Raw genomic sequence first — 19668 nt, 5'->3', positions numbered from 1 at the left:
GAGTTTGCACTATACTGGGGGAGGCAGGCATAAAAATCTGTACTGGAGTAGTCAAAATAAATAACTAAACAAGTGAATATATATTCAGAATGCTGAGGATGAGTATAAATGAATTCCCAAGTGCTAAGGTTGGCTCATGGGTTACTGTGAGAATCCACAATGATTGTTGCCCAGTTTGGATTAAAAATAAAGCCGGGGGTCCCTGCCCTTGGTGACAGCTGAGAGGGTGACTTCATTTAGCTTGGCTCCTCCAAAGCCCCCACCCTCAGAATGTATGACATGAAAGACAAAGGGGTCCCCCAATGCCACTCTGAAGACCTGAACCCCCAAAGCTGCTCTGGGACAGGTCCACATTTTCAGGGACTTGGAGAATAATAATGATGGTATTTAAGTGCTTACTATGTGCCAAGCACTGTTCTAAGCGATAGGACTCTCCAATCAGTCCATCAATATTAATCGATTATATTTATCAAGCATTTACTGTGTGCAGAGCGCTATGCTAAGCATTTGGGAGAGGACAGTCCAAGAGAGTTGGTTCCATGTTCCCTGCCCACAACGAACTTAGAGTCTGGAGGAGGAGGAAACAGAACAGCGTCAGCCTTGAAAATCAACACTATCAGAATAGGAGCCGGGATGGAGGGGATAATAGTAATAACAATAATGATAACTGGTATTTGTTAAGCACATACTGTGTGCCCAGCCCTGGGATACATACAAGGTAATTGGGTCAGATTCAGTCCCTGTCTCACAGGAAGCTCTCCATCTGAGTGCATGGGAGAACAGACCTTGAATCCCCATTTTACAGAAGAGGATGACCAGAGATGTGAAGTGACCTGCCCAGGGTCAAACAGCAGTCAGGTGGCAAAGCCGGGACTTGAGCCCAAGTCCTCTGACTCTCAGACCCGAGCTCTTGCCATTAGGCTACCCTGAGTCTAACAGTAAAGCCATCCTGTCCGTCCCTTAACTGCCAGTCCACTTTGTGAAATGCTAGTTGGGGAATCGTTAAAAATCACCTGGAGATCCACAGACTTGATTTCAGGCTCCCCTGGCTGGTGGCTTAGAGTTCTGGATGTGGCCCCTGCAGCCAGTACGGCCCCACCAGAGGGGCCAGCGGTGGGACTTGTCAAAGTCGATCCGTCGGACGGTGGGCCGCCTGGGTCCAGCTGTTGCATTCAGAGAATACTGATTCCCCGAGGAATCAATAGAAAAAATTTTCTTCTCTCTGGTCCCTAGAAATGTTTTCCAAAATGAGACATTTCTCACGTGACTATGATTCAACCTACCTCTTTCCCTGCGAGGGTGCCTAAAGGCAGGGATAAAATGGGCTTTTGCAGTTCTTTCAAAAAGCCAAAGGAGGAGAACCCCAAGAAAGTGGTCCGGGCGTGACCGGGTCAGGTGAGGAAAGAAAACTCGCTCTCTCTGGATGGGCAAAAGGATTTGGGCAGACCACCAAAGTGAGGGAGAGCACATTTGGCTCCAATATAAACTTGAATTTCTTCCGGGGGGAAAGCAAAAAGGAAGAGCTTTCCAACTGCCTTCGAGGAGGGGTTTTAGACAACCTGAATTATTGTGAATAAAACCAGGGAATCCGCAAGCCAGCGGGAGCCCACTAATGAATTTTGTGGGCCGCGCCGGGATTGTGAAAAATATGTGTCTTAAACTGGAATCACCAGGGCCCTCTGGGGTCGGGGTGGGGCTGGAGGAGCACTGACTGGCATGGAATTCGGGGCAGGAGGTGTCTTCCGGAACAGGTGCCCACGGTCCGTCCAGAGAATAAACCCCAGCCCCAAGTTCAGGCCTCCCTCAAGTGACACCTTCCTCTGTATGTCAGCCTCCTCGGGCCTGCCATACCATCGGCCCGGTCCGGTGAGAAACTGGCAGGGAAGAGGGGCGGCCCGCATCGCCGGCGTGGGCTGACGGCGGGAGAGGCCGAGGTCCTGGAGCCCAGGCTGGACAGGCAGAGCAGGACGGTGATGGGGCCACGCGGGGTAGAGGACGCAGCCGCCGCGCCAAGCCCCGAGACGCCGATGTTGGCACCCCGGGGTGGAGGAGTGTCGCTCCCCAGGCCTGGCGCAGGCGTCTCCACGGGCCACGAGAAGCGGAGGCCTCCAGGCCAGAGGAAGAGCCGTCCAGCCGGAGCCCGGCCCACCCCTGCGGGTGACTCAGCCGTGACCCTCAGCGCCCTCACTCCCTTCAGCTCCGGTTCCGGTTGGGGCGGTGTTCGGGGCTGGTGTCGGGGGTCTCTGGTGAGCATGTGGGGGCCGACTGCTCAAGTCAGGGGTGAGTGAGCTCAGTTGGGGAAGTGCAGGGACGAGGGGAGCGCCACTGGCCAGGTCTCTGGCATTTTGCATGGAGGTTGCATCGAAGCTGAGCACTGCATGATCGTGTGTGTGTGATTTTGTGTGTGTTTTCATGTGTGTTTTGCATGGAGGTTGCCTCAAAGCTTAGCACTGCATGACTGTATATATGTATGTGTGCGCGCGCAGTCGGGAAAGGATATGTCCCATCCCTGTATCTTTCGTTCGAATTTCCTGTTTCCCCTTGCCCTTCTCTCTCTGTTTTCCTGACTCTGTTTTCCTGTTATTTTGTCCCCCCGACACAGTCCGAATAAGAGGCTCTCCAGCAAGAAGGTAGCAAGGTAGGTATTTCTTCTTCCTTTCCCGTGCCCGAGGAGTCGTGGGTCGGAAACGTGGCGGAGGGCAAGGAGACAGGCAGGCAGGCAAGTGGACTCTTTGCGGAGAACTGCCCCCGGTCTCTGGCAGCCGAAGGGGTCACCGTTTTGCATCTTCTGACCCCGGGGGCGTTGGGGCGGAGGCGGTGGTGGTGGAGTTTAGAAGAAGGTTTTGTTCTGGCTGCTGCTCCTGAGTCTCATCTTCAGCCCTTTATAAGGTGGCGTTGGTAGTTGCAGTAGTAATATTAGTAGGGAGTAGTATTAATAACAGTATTTACTGAACACGCACTGGGTTGAGGATAGTAAGCGGTTTGGGGCGTTACAGAAGGCAAGAGACACGCCCCCGTCCACAAGGAATCTGGGCACATGCTGGCTTCCATCCAAGGATGGTCAGTCAGGCGGGGGTTGGGGGAAATAATAATAATTATGGTATTCGTTAAGCACTTACTATGTGCCAGGCACTGTTCTGAGCCCTGGGTTTGATCCCAGGTTGGACACAGTTCAGGTCCCGCATGGGGCTCACATCTTGAATCCCCACGCTCACATCTTGAATCCCCACTTCATACAGAGAAGTAGAGTGACGTATCCAAGGTTACCCAGTGGACAAGTGGTGGGGCCAGGTTTAGAACCCAGGTCCTCTGGTTCCCCGCCCCAGGCTCTTCCCACTAGGCCACGCTGCCTCTCAGTTGTATCCGAAAATCTCAGGTTGGTGCTGTTTTCTTCCGTCAGCGGCCCCCTCCTAAGGAGCAGATCGACTGGCAGAAGCTGTAACCGTAGTAGCAGCATTAATAGTATCAATCAGTCCTGTTTATTGAGTGCCGTGTGCGGAGCATTGTAATAAGCACTTTGGAAAGGGCAGTCAGTGGAGTTGGCAGACATATCCCCTCCCCATAAGAAGCCTACAGTCTAGATGCGGAGACGGACATTAAAATAAATTAGATACGTCCAAAAGTGCAATGGGGCTGAAGGGAGGGTGAACAGAGGGTAACGAATCCAAGTGGAAGAGTGACGCAGAATGGAGAGAGAAGAGGGGAGATGAGAGCTTAGCCAGGGAAGGCCTCTTGGAGGAGGTGTGCCTTCAGTAAGGTTTTGAAGATGGTGAGAGTGATCGCCTGTCAGATATAATAATAATAATAATTATGGGATTTGTTAAGCGCTAACTGTGTGCCAGGCACTCAACAGAGCGCTGGGGTGGATACAAGCAAATGGGGTTGGATACATTGCCTACCCCACGTGGGGCTCACAGTCTCAGCCCCCATTTTACAGATACGAAGTGTCTGGGCCGGGGGAACCTCCAGGCAAGAGGCAGGAGACAGTCAAGGGATCAGCAGCGCGATAGATGAGATCGACCTGTAGTGAGTATGTTGGTGTTAGAGGAGTGAAGGGAACATGCGTAATTTAGGAGTGGGTGAGCTAGCCGAGTCCTTTAAAGCCAATGGGAAGGAGTTTCTGTTTGGTGACCAGATGGATAGGCAAACCCTGGAGGTTCTTGAGGAGTGGGTTAACATGGACTGAACTCTTGTTTTGAAAAATGATTTCGGCAGCAGTGTGAAATACAGACTGGAGTGGGGGAGAGTCAGAAGGCAGGGAGGTCAGCAAGGAGACTGATACAGTAGTCAAGGAGAGATAGAATAAGCACTTGGATCATCATGGTAGTAGTTAAGCGCTTAGTACAGTATAATCCTCACTAGGGTGATTATAATTGACCCATCAATCAGTGTTGTTTATCATGCACTTACTGCAGAACACTAGACCAAGATCTTGGGAGGGTACAGTAAATTTGGTAGAAATGATCCCTGCCCTCAAGGGGCTTATAGTTAACAGGGGAGAAAGACACTAAGATTTTTTTACCCAATAGAAAGGTATTTTTTGAGCACCTCCTATGCGCCAGAGCTTTTTGCTGAACACAGATTCATTCATTCAGTCGTATGTATTGAGCGCTTACTGTGTGTAGAACACTGTACCAAGCGCAGATGCCGTTCACCCAGTCAGCTCAGACACTAGCCGGTCCAGGGGTCCTCGAGGGAGGTTGTGGAAAGCCCATCCCTTTAGATCTCCAAGCAGTATGGATCTCAGCACCCCTCCTGGATTGCAAAGTCAGTCACCTGCAGGGGACCGAACCACATGCCCCCCGGGGATTTTGGCATTCTGGATTGTAGAAAAAAGCCCTCTTTCCCCAACGTGCCAGATGAATTCAGAAATCCTATAGAGGTGAGTGCAGATGATGAAGCTTGGCTACCGGCCGTAGTGAGTCAGAATTAATAATTTACTAGCTTTGAGAAGATTAGAATCCATCCAAAAGGCATCCCCTCCCTTTTTTCCCTTTTAATTGCCCCAGAGAACAAAGTGCTGTCCTCCCACATGCCCGGCTTGAGGAGTTGGAGACCTATTCCAAAGAGCACAAGAAGGAGAACGTGGCAAATAGAGTTGTTCTCTCCCCCTGCCAGGGCCATGCCACCTCCACCCAGATCAGGAAGGCCAGGGCCCGGGCCGCACCGGGGACCTGAGCCCAGTGGCTCCTCGAGGCCAGGGAGCGTGTGCCATGGTGTTGGCCGCCCAGGCTCTGGCCAGCTGGGGCCTCTCGGTGCTCATTGGAGTCCTGCTCAAGTCCCTCTACGTCATTTCTGTCTCCCTCCAAACGTGGAACCTGCTTGGCATCGGGTCGTTTCTGCTTCGCCGTAGGCACTTGCATCAGACGGGCCAGCTGTCTGGGGACATGATGGAGGAGGCTTACCAAGACCCCGTGGGCGGCACGGAGGAGGACATTACCGACAAGGTACCCGGGGAATTGGTTGACCGGCTGTAAGCATGTCATAGGCAGGGAGTGTGTCTGTTATATCCTGTCCTCTCCCAAGCGCTTAGTACAGTGCTGTGCCCACAGGAACTGCTCGATAAATACAGTTGACTGACTGACAGGCCTCACTGAGTGCTTGCTGGGAGAGGCGCTCGGGAGAGCGCGAAACACATAGCCGAGACCATCCCTGCTCAAAAGGGGCTTGCAGCCCAGTAGTGGGGAGGAATGGAAAATAATTTTCAGGAAGGCAGAAGAGGTGCTCAAATACGAGAGCGGATAAAATGGTCCCACCAAGAGGGGCAGGAGGAGAAAGTGCAAAAGCACTGCGGGGGTAACTGGGAGGGTGCAATCCAGGGAGGAGAAAAGCATTTTGGAAGAGGTGGGATTTCAGAAGGGCTTTGAAGATAGGAAGAACCGTTGTGTGCTGGCTCCAAAAGGGGAGGGAGGGCCGGGGTTCGAGGCGGGAGAGTCTAGTTGGAAGCTGGGCCCGGGAGGAATGGAGAGGGTGATCTGGGATAGAGGAGGAGAGGGGAGTGGATCGACAAGAATGGGGGAGCTGAGGGAGTGCCTTAAAGCCAATGATCAGGAGTCTCCTTTCGATGCAGAGCAAAGGAGTCAGGAGGCAGGTGCAGAACAGCTTTTTAGGAAGAGGATATGAGGCGGAGAGGCAAATGTGTCCTGGAGAGGGGAGATGCTGGAGGCAGGGAGACCAGTTAGGAGGATACCGTAATCTGACTAGGCTACCATGAGCTCCTGGAAAGATCTAGCACGCTGTCCTGTGTCCAGTGGCCTCCTTTCTTTTGCTGATAATAAGCAGTAATCTCTTCCCAGGCAGTCTTCTTCTCAAAGGAACTTATCCGGATGATAACAGTACCAATCCTTCCCCGTTTGCTGATAGTATTCATTCATTCAGTCACTCAGTCGTATTTATTGAGGGCTTACCATGTACAGAGCTGTATGTGGGAACACTTTCCTTGAGAGATCTTTGTTTTGAGGGTACTGTGCGTGAACCTTCTCATTGAGCAATTTCAGAGATGATGATGGTAATTTAAGCGCAGTGTCAAGCACTATTCTAAGCGCTGGGATAGATATAACCCACTCAGGAAGGGCACAGTCCCTGTCCCACATGGGGCTCACAATCTTAAGCCCCATTTTACAGATGCGATAACTGAGGCCCAGAGAATTTAAGGTGTCCGCCCAAGGTCACACAGCAGACAAGGACAGTTCTGGGATTAGAACCCATGACCTTCCGACTCCCAGGCCCGTGCTCTATCCACTAGGTCACAATGCTTCTTTACTGATGATTTCTAATATTATTATTATGGTATTTGTTAAGCTCTATGTGTCAAATTGGGGTAGAGACAAGATAATCAGGTTGGACACAGTCCTCGTCCCCTGTGGGGCTCACAGGCTCACAGAGATGACCAGATTCTTATATTGTACTTTGTTTTATTGTACTTATTGTTATAGTGTACTCTCCCAAGCACTTAGTACAGTGCTCTGCACAAAGTAAGCGCTCAGTAAATACAGTTGACTAACTGACTGCCTGTTCAGTGTGGGTATCTTTTTTATGGTATTTAAGTGCTTACTTTGTGCCAGGCTCTGTACTAAGTGCTATACTATATTGCTACTGTTATTCTGGAGCTGGCACGCCTTGTGCCCAGCGGCCCCCTGGTAACGGGGCCCACGGTCTAGGAGGAGGGAAGAGCGAGCCTGTAACCTTAACATTATCCTTGACCGCTCTCTCATTCAACCCACATACTCAATCCTTGAGTAAATCCTGTCAGTTCCACCTTCACAACATTGCTAAAATCCGCCAAGTCTCCATCCAAACTACTACCCCATCAGTCCAGTCTTTTGTCCTGTCCCTCCTGGATTATTGTATCAGCTTCCTTGCTGACCTCCCCGCCTCCTCTCTCTCCCCACTCCAGTCCATACTTCACTCCGCTGCCCAGATCATTTTCGTACAAAAACATTCAGACCACATTCCCCCACTCCTCAGGAAACTCCATTGGTTGCCCGTGCACCTCTGCATCAGACAAAAACCGCTGGCTTTAAAGCATGCAAGCACTTTGATCCCTCCTACCTCACCTTGCTATCTCCTACTACAACCAGCCCACACACTTAATTCCTCTAATGTCAACCTTCTCACTGAACCTCCAGTGTACCTCCAGAGGAGGTGTCGGGGGGGGGGGGGACCGGCGGAAAATCACGTGGTCAATGTCAGGGTGTCGGATGGCCCAGAAGGAAGCCTGGGGGCTTTCATTTCTCCAAGGGACTTCTGGTCCAAAGTGGGAGAGACTGGGCGCTGGACGGATGAGTCTGTATGAAGAGGGAAAGAGGATAGAGTGACAGAGTTGGTAGGCAGAGAGGTCAATAGGTACGGCACTAGGGTGGCTTTAGGCTGCCAGTCCAAATGCCATTGCAAAAGCCCCAGAGGCTGTAGGGTCGTGAAGAGAGGATTTCAGTCAATCAGTCAGTCGATCTTATTTATTAAGAGTTAGTCGATCGTATTTATTAAGATGTGTGCAGAGCACTGTACTAAGCACTTGGGAGAATGCAATATAACAGAGTTGGTAGATATATTCCCTACCCACAAGGAGCTTCCGGTCTGGAGAGGGAGACAGACTTGAAAATAATTGACACATATGGACATAAGTGTTGTGAGGGTGGGATTAATAAAGGGTGCAAATTCAAGTGCAAGGCTGATGCAGAAAGGAGAGGGAGTAGCGAGGACGAGAGTATAATCAGGGCAGGCCTCTTGGAAGAGACATGATTTTAATAAGGATTTCCCACCGGGATTCATTGTCGTCCCTCAGCTACTCTAAATTCAGCTCTACGGATACATCCGATGCTCGGCAGATGCCGTTTTGAAAGCTCAGTTTCAAGGAGGAGTAGGAGGATTTTTCAGAGCTCTGGGACCTTTCCTTCCCTGAATTTTCCAAGTGGATCTTGTTGGATTTTCCTATTTGTAGAATTTTTCTTTTTTAAGCATTCTCATTCACCGTTACCGTGCTGTGCTCATAATGGTGCTGCCCCACCCTTTAGCAGCAGATTGTGGGCTTGGCACAGACTACTTAAGAAGCGCATCTCTGTCAGTAGTGAAGACCAGAGCTGGTCTACCCTGAGGCCAGAGAGAAGAGACCCGATTTAAGCGTCCTCCGTCCAAACGGCTGTCAGGCAGACTGCCCTGCTCGGGTCTCTTCACCTTAAGGAGCGACTATTTTGTGGCAGTAATCTCACCAAAATCTTGAGTCCGGCGTTTTGCACGGTGAATGTTTCGGAGACTTTGGAACAAGGTTTTGGGCCTTCGGACAGGTTGTTTTCTGTCATAGCAGCTTCATGGTCGGGGCGAGCGCCGGCAGACCTGGAAAGGATTAAGCTTCAGCCAAGCCTGCTCACTGTAACTTAGATATTAGGCAAAGGAAGCATCCCTCAGAGGTGGCGGGGGAGCATAAAAGCTGTGAGCAGAGAGAGCACTACTTGTGGAGAAGGAAATAAATGAATCCACTGGGGAAGAGGAGTCATTCATTCATTCACTCACATTCACTTAATCATTCACTCATTCACTCACTCATTCCATCACACATTCACTTACACAGTCATTCACTAACTCGCTCATTCGGTCATTCAGTTCAGTCATGGAGAAGAGCAGTATACACTCAGTCCTGCCAGAACACACTTTTCCCTGCAAGCCTGGGCTGCCGTGAGGGAGTTTGGGCACTTCTGTCGATCCGCCCGTCTGTCCCTCCATTCACATGAGCCTCTTTAGATACGACTCACCGCGGTGTCCGAAGGAGACACCGCTGTACTACATGCATAGAGTGTGGGAACAGCCCAGCTCCTTGGCATGTGTTTTCTTGAGCCCGAGAACGCTCCCTCCTCCCACCCCCCGACTGAGGGGAGCCAGGGCAGCACAGTGGAGATTGGATCTCGGGCCCCCCACCCCCCAACCATGTTGTCAGTAACTGGGTGGGGAGAGGCATCATGTTTCCTCGGGACCTGGAGTAAGGCTCCCCTGTTTGGATCACCCAGGTGGTCTTCCTGGAGAAGAGGGTGACGGAGCTGGAGAAGGACACAGCTGCCAACGGAGAACAGCAGAGCCGGTTGAGGCAGGAAAACCTGCAGCTGGTGCACAGGTGAGCCCCATCGGATATTTCTCTGGGGGGGATATATGGGGCCATTTTGCGGGGGGTGGGCGGTCTGGGCGGCATCCTGGCGTAACGGATAGAGCACGTGCCTGGGAGCCAGAAGGTCATAGGTTCTAATTCTGGCTCTGCTACTTGTCTGCTGTGTGGCTGGGCCTCAGTTACCTCATCTTTAAAATGGGGATAGACACCCACATAAGCCCCTAAGCCCCACATAAGACAGGGACTGTGTCCAACTCAATTTGCTTGTATCCACCCCGGGGCTTAGTACAGTGCCTAGCACATATTATTATTATTATCACTGTCCCAAAACAGTCTGAGGCCCCTCTCGAATGAAGCAGAAGAGTGGTGGCAGGTGGTTGGGAGGGGGTTTTTTTGTTTTGCTTTTTATGGTATTAAGCGCTTACTGTGAGTCAGGTACTGTACTAATTGCTGGAGTAGATAGAAGCTAATCAGGTTGGACGCAGTCCGTGTTCCACATGGGCCTCATAGTAAAATACCCATTTTACAGCTGTGGGAGCTGAGGCCCAGGGAAGTGAAGTGACTTGGCCAAGGTCTCAGAGCAGACAAGTGGTGGAGCCGGGATGAGAACCCAGATCCTTCTGACATCCAGACCCAGACTGTGCCAACTAGGCAGTGCCACTGATAGCAGCTGGGTCACTTTAATACTCTCCTCTTCAACCACCCCCAAACCCTGCTCCACGGGACAATGTGAAACACAAAGAGCGCATGCTGCAGCAGGCCAGACCCGCTACTCTCGAACCACTGAATTTCCCCTTTTAGAGGAATCGAATTAACTTTGCGAGAACTGATTCAGGTCCCAGGGCTCTCTCCAATCCCTTGTGGGATCTGGGCGAAAACCAGATCGCTTTTCCCCAAGGGGATGGCGGAGCCCAGGGTGCAACCATTCCTGACAGGGACCATCCCGCCCTCTGGGAAGATTCGTGATTTTCGAGTCGTCGAGATCGTGGCACCTTTCCCTTCAGTTTGCCCCTAGGGAAATGGGAGAAAGCAGCGTGGCAGGGAGGGAAGCTGGTGCAAGTATTGGTAGGGCAATGGGAACAGACATTGGCATAGGAGATGCCCTCTGATGGACCCCTGTAATTGTGTGGCACTTATCCGTGCTGACCCGCTCTCCCTCAGACCAAAAAGTTAGAAACTTGATGTGAAGGAACATTCCAGTCTTTCGATCGATAAATCACCATGGTCACTACAGCCCTTCAGAGCCTCCTGGAACCTCATTCTCCGCTAAGGAATAGCTGCTGCTACTGCTGATGATGATGGTATTTGTTAAGCGCTTACTATGTGCCAAGCACTGTTCTAAGCGCAGGGGTAGATACAAGGTTATCAGGTTGTCCCACATGGGGCTCACAGTCTTAATCTCCATTTTCCAGATGAGAGAACTGAGGCATAGAGCAGTTTAGCGAGTTGCCCAAAGTCACACAGCTTATGCCTGGGGGAGGATGAGACTGAGGTACATGAGGATTCAGAGCAGACGGAAGCTGTGGAGAGAGGAAGAAATTCTTCCAGCATGCATTTAGAGTTTCCCCTCCCTCCCCCTGCCCATGGCTTCAATACTCAGAGGCTGCCTTGGGTTCTGGGAGGAAGCATTTGGTTGCTTTCAGGTAACTCCAGGGGACCACTGTAGGTGATGAGCTCCCTCTTGTATTCATCAGAAACCCCTCCCTTCTTTGTTAGAAGATGTAGGGAAAAAAAGGGTCAGGCAGTGGGGCACCCAGAGCAAGCTCCGGGGGTCCCCTTCATTTCCCACCTCTTTCCTTTCCAAAGAGCCAACGCCCTCGAGGAGCAGCTGAAAGAGCAGGAGTTGCAAGCAGACGAGATGATCCTCGAAGAAATTCGGAGGCAGAAAGACCTCCTGTGCAAGATGGAGCGAGAGAAGAGCATCGAGATTGAGAATCTCCAGGCCAGGTAAGGGAGATTGGGAGGAGTCCTGAGAGGCTGTGGTGACCCCTACTACCCTATTTGCCTGCCCTTGGGACCCCGCAGTCAGGATTGGAGGGGAAAAGAACTCCCTCGCTTGTGGTTTGGAGCAGGAGCTTGGGAGTCAGAGGTCATGGGTTTGAATCCCAGCTCTGTCACTTGTCAGCTGTGTGACTGTGGGCAATTCACTTCACTTCTCTGTGCCTCAGTGACCTCATCTGTCAAATGGGGATGAAGACTGTGAGCCCCATGTGGGACAACCTGATGACCCTGTATCTACCCCAGCGCTTAGAACAGTGCTCTGCACATAGTAAGCTCTTAACAAATAACAAGTACCAACATTAATTCTCCACTTAGCAAAGGAGACAGAGCCCAGGATCCTGCGAGCTCGCTGTAGGCAGGGAAAGTCACTGTTCTTTTGTACTGTACTTTCCCAAGTAAGTGCTCAATAAATACGATTGAATGGATGAATGAACAAACGAATGAGGTGTATGGCCTGACACAGCTGTCCCTTCAGAGAATAGGATTGCAACCTGAGGATTTTATTTTTTATGGTCTTTGTTAAGCACATATTATGTGTCAGGCACTGTACTAAGCTCTGGGATAGATGCAAGATGATTGAGTTGGACACTGTTCCTGTCCCTCGTGGGGCTCACAGTCTTAATCCCTATTTTACAAATGAAGAGAAGTGAAGTGACTTGTCCAAAGTCACACAGCAGACAAGTGGCAGAGCCGGCATTAGGAACAGGTCTTCTGATCCCAGGTCTATGCTCTTTCCACTGGGCCACGCTGCTTCTCAACTCAATAAGTGCTTTTTTTAAGGGTATTTGTTAGGCACTTACTATGCGCCAGGCACTGTACTATACGGAACGGAAAATGCCCAATGTTCCACGGGGTCTTCAGGCCCCACCCTCAATTCCAACGGCGGGATGGGGGGATGGGAGAGACCCGTGGCTCCTGAGTCCAGGCCGCCTCACAAGACGAGCACACGGGTGAGGCGTCTTCGACAGCTGAGTGCAGAGCAAGTGGTTCGACTCCCTTCCCTCTCTTCCCTCCTTCAGCCGCCCAAAGCCCCTCAGCTCTCCCCCACACCTTGGTGTCCTGGCCCAGTCCCGCAGTTCCGGGCTGCGACTCGGGCGCGTGGTTTTCCGGGGGGCACTCGCCTTGGTCCCGATCACCCCTGCCCCGCAGAGAGGACAAAGAAGAATGGGAATTTGTGTTGGTTTACCATAGGTTGCAACAGCTGGATGATGAAAACAGCGAGCTCCGATCGTGCACCCCCTGCTTGAAGGCCAATATCGAGCGGCTAGAGGAGGTGAGGGAGCCCACCAGAGCCCTGGGGGTAGGTGGGCGGGGTGGGGTGTTCCTCCCCAGGGCCTGTTGCCAGACATTCCCAGTCGGGGAACTTGAATCTCCTCTGAGCCCCGGAGGCTCTCTCCCTGTGGTCCCACCCCCCATGTCCCTCCAGTATTCAGACAGCATTCAGGGGCAGGAGAGGCCCCCGGCCATAGGGTCCCAGAGATTCCTTTATGGATAGAGCAGCCAGCAAGATCTCTCACCCACAGCCGAGCTTCCCCGAGCATCAGGGGCTCGTCCACATGGGCTCCCTTGGAGTGCCCAGCGCTCAGTCCCTCTCGCCTCACGTCCCCACCCCGGCCCAGCCCACACCACTGCCCAGAGAGGTGCTGTCAGAACTCCAGAGACCGCAGCATCTCCTATGTTCCTGCCCCATCCCATCGCCGGCTTCTCCTTTCTGAGTGCCTCTGCCCAGATCTGATTCAGCTGCCTCCCTTTTCACCATACTGCCACATCAGTCCCCTCGCTGCCACCCCCTTCTCCCCGCCAACCCCCTCCGTGGGCGAGGGAGGAGGCAGAGCACCTCCAAGCAGGGATGCAGCCCCCTGCCTCCCCGCCCTGGCCACCAAGATGGACACCCCCACTCCACACCTGCAGGGGAAATGGCTTCGACGTCTTCCGTGGGCACCAGAGTCGGGGGGTTTGCACCAGGGGAAGTGGAAATCAATCACAGTGATATTATCGAGCACTTACTATGTGCAGAGCACTGTACTAAGTGGTTGGGAGAGTATAACCCAAGGGAGACCTGAGAAATGGGTGAGTCATACGCTTTTCCTCTTGACACGCCTTCCCTCCCCCATGGAAGTCCTCACCCTGTGCTCCGGCCCCTCTGAGCCCCTTTTCCCCATGTCATTTTGGCCTTTCTCGGTTGTGGTGCTATTGCATTCTTTACAGAATGGCCCTTACAAGGGAAATCGTGGGCACTCAGGTGGACACACATATGCACACACAATCCTACATACACACACTCCCACTCCCCCACAGCTGTCCTATGAGGTGGAGGGGCGGTGAAACCTAGTCCCGGGCCAGTCGCCCGAGCCTAATTCCCAGTCACCAAGGGATGGAGAAAGCTAGGCCAAGGAGCCACTCCAGGTCCACTCCCAGGACGGCCCGGCCTAGCCGAGACAGGAGCTGGGGGTTGCTTTGGGGCGGCCTGGTTCGGGGGTCGAGATTCCGTGCCCAACCACCTCGGTTTTCGGCAGGAGAAGCGGAAGCTTTTGGACAAGATCGAAGACCTTGCCGTCCAGCTCAGCGAGGAGCAGGAGACCAAGAGGAAGATGGGCGACAGACTGAGCCACGAACGTCACCAGTTTCAGAAGGACAAGGAGTCGACCCAGGAGGTGAGGCGGGGGTCAGAGCTGGCCTGCCCGGAGGTCGATTCTCCGTCCCAAACCCCCCGAGGTGCCCTCCCACCGCCCCCCGCCCCCATGCACATCCTTGCACCCAGGACAAGGGAACTGGGGATCCAGCTGGCTGGGTGGCCCAGGCTCGTTCTATCCCAGCGTGGGGGCCGGTCCTCCCCTGCCAACGCTTCTCCTCTCCTCCCCATGCGCCGGCAGCTGATCGAGGACCTCCGCAAGCAGCTGGAGCAGCTGCAGTTGTTCAAACTGGAAGCGGAGCAGCGGCGGGGCCGGAGCAGCAGTGTGGGACTCCAGGAGTACCACAGCCGGACCCGGGAGAACGAGCTGGAGCAGGAGATCCGCAGGCTGAAGCAGGTGTTTGGGCCGCGGGCCCCCGGGAGGCCGACTCACCAGGCAGGGCGGGCGCGGAGGGACTACCCAAAAGCCTCGAGAAGCAGCGGGGCCTAGTGGCTAGGGCCCGGGTCCGGGAGTCAGAAGGACCTGGGTTCTAATCCCAGCTCTGCCACTTGTCTCCTATGTGGCCTGGGGCAAGTCACTTGACTCCTCTGGTCCTCCATTACCTCATTTGTAAAATGGGGATAAAGTCTGTGAGCCCCACGTAGGACAGGGACTGTGTCCAACCTGATTAGCTTGGATCTATCCTAACACTTAGTACGGTGCCTGACACATACTAAACACTTAACAAGCATCCCCTGCCAAAAACCAGGACCAGTGAGGAGTTACCGGCAGTAAACTCCTCCCCCCAGCCTCATTCAGTAGTCTTGAATGAGCCTTTACAGTGTGCAGAACACTGTGCTAACAGCTGAAAACAGTCCCTGTCCTCAGGGAGTTTACAGTCCAACAGCCCACTTGCCCCATTGAGATGCACCTCAGCACATGGCCGGTTGTCAGAGGTGCCCTGGATGCCCCCGCTGGGGTCCGGGAAGGTGGGCCCTAGTGGTACCAGGAAGCGAAGGCCTGGCCCTCAGCGTCAGGTCAGGAGAGCGAAGCCGGAGGAAGCCGCCGGCACCGTCCGAGCCCCAGGCATCGTGGCCGGGAGATCGGCCCGGGGTCACCCCAGATGGGGGTCCGGGCTGCCTGAGGGGCCCACCCAACTTGTTACCTGTGCAGGCGGAGGGCAGAAGTGCAGCCTGGGTCCACCTGGGGTGAGCGGGCGAGGCACATGGCCTGCCTGGAGGATTGACGGCCCTCCGCCCATTTGCGTCACCCAGGATAACCGGAATCTGAAGGAGCAAAACGATGAGCTCAACGGGCAGATCATCAACCTCAGTATCCAGGGGGCCAAGAATCTCTTCTCGGCTTCTTTCTCCGAGTCGCTGGCTGCAGAGATCAGCTCCGTCTCCCGTGACGAGGTAGGGCCGAGCCCTGCCTTCCTAGCCGAGTCCGGGCCCCGCCGGCCTTGGGAAGCTTGGGCCAGGGCCGCCACCCCAAGGGCGGACCTGTTTGCGGGGAGTGAGGGGGTGCCTCAGCACCCCTTCCACTACCTCTGAGGGGTGTATTTGGAGTGTGTCTTTCCCTACTCTGGCCCTCCCCCTACCCAGTATGAGTATGTGTGTGTGAGCTCATGCACGTATGCCCATGCGAAAATGGTCGGGGCAGGACGGAGGTGGGGATCAGGTGGCCAGGGCTGGGAGAGGCCCCCCGAGGCCCCGGGTAACGCCCCCCTGCCCCCCCGCTCTGCCCCTGTTCCGGCACAGCTGATGGAGGCCATTCAGAAGCAGGAGGAGATCAACTTCCGCCTGCAGGACTACATTGACAGGATCATTGTGGCCATCATGGAAACCAACCCGTCGATCCTGGAAGTGAAGTAAGCGGCAGCAGCCCAGAGTGGCCTGGCGGCCCCCAGGGAGTGGGGAGGCGGGCTCTCCCTGGACTCCCAGGCAGGAGGAGGGGCCCCCCAGGGTGTGGACTCACCCGGAGCAATAGAAGGACTGTCCCCTCCCGCCATGCCTGGTCTTTTGCTGCCGTCATCTTCTGGCCCCGAGGGCTGAACCGGAGACCCTCCCGGGAAGGAGAGAAGACTGAGGCCCCCCTCGCTCCCCAAATCTGAGGGGGGTGGGGGACCCCAGGGGTGGCGATGGGCGGGGGTCCTCCGGGGAGCCCCCGGCCCGGGGGGAGGGCAGTGGGCGGACTTGAATTTGACCCGGCCGAAGCCGGCCCAGCCCCGCCCAGCCCTGCGGAATTCCCCCGGCGAAGGCAGGGAAGAGGGGGCCGGCTACCCCTCGACTTAATGAGATGTCCCTCAACGGCCACCCCTTGCCTCCACCCTCTCCCCCCGAGTATGCCAAAGGAGGGTCTGGCGGGGGTCTCTTCAGGGTGGGGCAGCGTCCCTCCCGGCATCCCAGGGCTCGTCCCCCCATCGCTAGGGGCGTTCAGCGGGAGGAACGGCAGGGAAACGAGACGCGCTCCTGTCCGGGCTGTGCTCCGAAGTCGCCCTCCTGCCCAGACCCTACGCACACAGAGGGCTGGTGGGGCGCTCCGCTGGCGGAGGCCCTGCTGCCATGGCACTCCTCCTTTCTTTCTCCCACTCTCCCCCCGGACTTGGGGCCGAGGCACCGCTCCCTGGAGGGAAGGGGAAACGGAGAGAGCTGTAACCCTTCTGTGCTGTGGCCGGAGGGGCAGCCCCCTCCTCATGCCCATCCCAACCCGAACTAGCCGCCACGGTCCACAGAGCCTCCTCCCGCAACCTGGGGGGAATGATGGTCAGGCCGCTCGGCCCGCCCTTTCCCAGGCGTTTGGGCTTGTGAGGATCCCAGGCTGGCCTGAGGGCAGAGCCCCGGTGCTGAGGGAGGAATCCTCCCCAGGGCGGTTACCCCCGAACGGTCCTGTGCTCACCCACAGTCCTCTGCTGGGGTGGGGCACAAGCAGCCTTTGCCTTTCATTTGGTTTTCGGGTCGTCAAATGGGAAGGCTTTGTCCCCGACGGAATTCCCAGCCGAGGCAAGTAGAGCAGGAGTCGGATTCCCGTTCCCGGTCGAGGGAAGAGCATCCATTAGACAGGGAAGCCTTCGCTTCTCCGAGAAGCTTACGCTTTTCCTAAGACTTGACCCTCCGACACCACCAACCCGAGCGTTTTCCGGTAAAGAACGGTCAGAGGGGGAAGAGTCCAGTTGGAAACTGTTTGGAGAAGAGGTTTTTTTTGACCTCTACCCTGCCAGGCCAGCGCAGACCCCCACTGTGAGCCTCACCCAAGGCTGCCCCTCCCATGACCCCCACCCCCTCCTCCCAGACCGGCATTTTGGACCAGACCACCCCACCCCCTTAACCCCAGAGGGTTCCAAGGGAGTGGGGTACCCCGGCTTAGTCTTAGTTTTGACCCCAGCTTCTGTCACCGAGTGGATTCCACTCAGAGACGCCAACGGGGTCCCGTCTTTGAGGATGCGGTCGGGCAGAGGCCGCCAGGGGCGAGCCAGGGTCCCAGAGGGGCAGAGGAAGGAGGGAGGAACAATGCCGTCTTACAGAGAGAATGGAAAAGACGGAAAAAATAATCCAAAAGAGAAACTCGGCCGGCCGGGAAAGGGCAGAGCCCGTTGGCGGATCCCCATCCAACTCTGTCAGGTTCTTCCAGCGACGTGGACCGGTCAGTAGCGATCCGTCCCAAACTGCCCCGTCCCTCACCCGTGCCGCCCCCATCCCCCCGGACCTCTCAGTGAGCTCAGAAGTCCCGGAGGCCCGCAGGGCCCGGGGACCTGAGGGTCAAGATGGAACTGCTTCTTTCTTAAGGGCCCAGGGACCCTTCAGAGGGTGACCTGGTAACCCTGGCCCTCCCCACCCCGCCCCCGTATTTCAGGAAGCTGTCTCGTGTTGTACATTTTGGGCAAAGCTTTGAGTGTAAATCAGTGTATACTTGGAGGAGAAATTTTTCTATCTGTAGAGTAGGTATTTTTTATAGACTGGAGGGCGGTCAATTTTTTTATTACTTTCTGGAGAGAAAACTATCTGTGTACACACCTGAACTATATAAATATATAAATATATATATATATGTACAAAATCTATAAATATCAGAGCGCTGCCTTCTCAACCTGGGGCCCGTATCCCCAGTGATGCCCACTCCCTCTGTCCCTGCCGGTCACTAAGAGGTACTGTAACTGTAAATAGGAGTCGCCGGGAAAGGTTTCCGCACCGCGAACGGAGCACTGACTTGCACACTGGCCACGCTTTCACCCCTGCGGAGAGCGCACTCCCCTCCACACCCCCCACCGGTGCTGGGAGGCCGGCCCCGGGAAAGGGAAAGGGCAGGGAGGGGACGGGGGCGTCCAGCCCAAGGGAAGAGAACCCGTGTTGTCTTAATGATGGACCGATTCTTTGATTAAAAGCTGTTCCCGACACGGCCTGGAGGGCTGCTTCTTTGGGGACACGGGGAGTGTGGGGAGGAAGGGCGGCAGGAGAGGCTGTCGGACGGACAGGGACTCAGTTCGGAGAGCCTGGGAATCCTCGCCAAGTCGTGGCTTGCATCCGGCCTCGGAGCCATCGGAGCCCCGCTCGGAATGATCGTTCCCATGGATGATCCCTGCGAACGAACGGGACTGCTTCCAGGTTGAGTGGGCGGCCCAGCCCGGGGCCTCCAGCAGGCTGAGAGGACCACTGTGCTGAGTGCTGGGGTAGGTACAAGCTTCAAAGTGATTGAAATCGGATCCACCTCCTGTCCAACGTGGGGCTCACAAGGGGAAGGGAGAGCAGGGATTTCTTCCCCCTCTCAAATGAAGAAACTGAAGCCCATAGATGTTAAGTAACTTGCCCGAGGGCACACAGCTGCTGGCCTGGGACCCTCTGTTCTGCTCTCAGCAGTGCCTCTGGCCTGAGACCACCCCCTGACACCCCCAACCCCTATCCACATAGTGCACCGGCTGCAGCGAGTCCAAGGTCTGCCAAAGCTGCCAGCTGCGTCGGGCACCAGCCCACCCCCAGCACCCCCTTAACCGGAATCGGTTCCTGTCATCCCGGCCAGAAAAGGAACCTCCCCCAGCCTCCCAGCATGGGCTTGGGAGTCAGAGGACATGGGTTCTAATCCCGACTCCGCCTCTTGTCTATTGTGTGACCTTGGGAAAGTCACTTAACTTTTCTGTGCCTCAGTTACCTCATCTGTAAAATGGGGATTAAAAGTGTGAGCCCCGCGTGGGACACCCTGATCACCTTGTATCTACCCTAGCTCTTAGAACAGTGCTTGGCACAGAGGAAGCGCTTAACAAATACCATAATTATTATTATTCTCCAGTTCTCATTCCAGGTAGATGGGAGAACTGCTACTACCTGAGCACAGGGTAAATTAGTTTGATAGCATCAGCAACGACCCCGGGAACGAACAGCAGAAGTCCAAGGTGAAGGCGCTGCCCTCGAGCTCAGGGTCGGGTGGGAGACCGCCAGCCCATTCGGAACAAGATGCACTAGTGATAAA

General features: G+C 54.7%; 1 protein-coding gene across 5 annotated transcripts in view; it reads left to right on the top strand.

Moving 5' to 3' along the window:
- The window catches only part of RAB11FIP3 (RAB11 family interacting protein 3), a 119400-nt gene extending 100801 nt beyond the window's left edge, over window positions 1–18599 (top strand). For all 5 annotated transcript variants that reach the window (XM_029048936.2, XM_029048935.2, XM_029048938.2 and 2 more), the window contains 9 exons: window positions 2603–2638; window positions 5354–5447; window positions 9501–9604; window positions 11402–11542; window positions 12788–12869; window positions 14113–14250; window positions 14470–14625; window positions 15483–15623; window positions 15969–18599. In XM_029048936.2, coding sequence (XP_028904769.2) covers window positions 2603–2638; window positions 5354–5447; window positions 9501–9604; window positions 11402–11542; window positions 12788–12869; window positions 14113–14250; window positions 14470–14625; window positions 15483–15623; window positions 15969–16082 — 1006 coding nt within the window. In that variant the 3' untranslated portion in view covers window positions 16083–18599. The remainder of the gene's footprint in view (window positions 1–2602; window positions 2639–5353; window positions 5448–9500; window positions 9605–11401; window positions 11543–12787; window positions 12870–14112; window positions 14251–14469; window positions 14626–15482; window positions 15624–15968) is intronic.
- The last annotated feature ends 1069 nt before the right edge of the window (window positions 18600–19668 follow it).

Source organism: Ornithorhynchus anatinus, chromosome 21 (assembly GCF_004115215.2).
Source record: "Ornithorhynchus anatinus isolate Pmale09 chromosome 21, mOrnAna1.pri.v4, whole genome shotgun sequence".
NCBI lineage: Eukaryota > Metazoa > Chordata > Mammalia > Monotremata > Ornithorhynchidae > Ornithorhynchus > Ornithorhynchus anatinus.
Note: the sequence above shows the minus strand (reverse complement) of the source record. Positions and strands in the feature narration are given on the sequence as shown.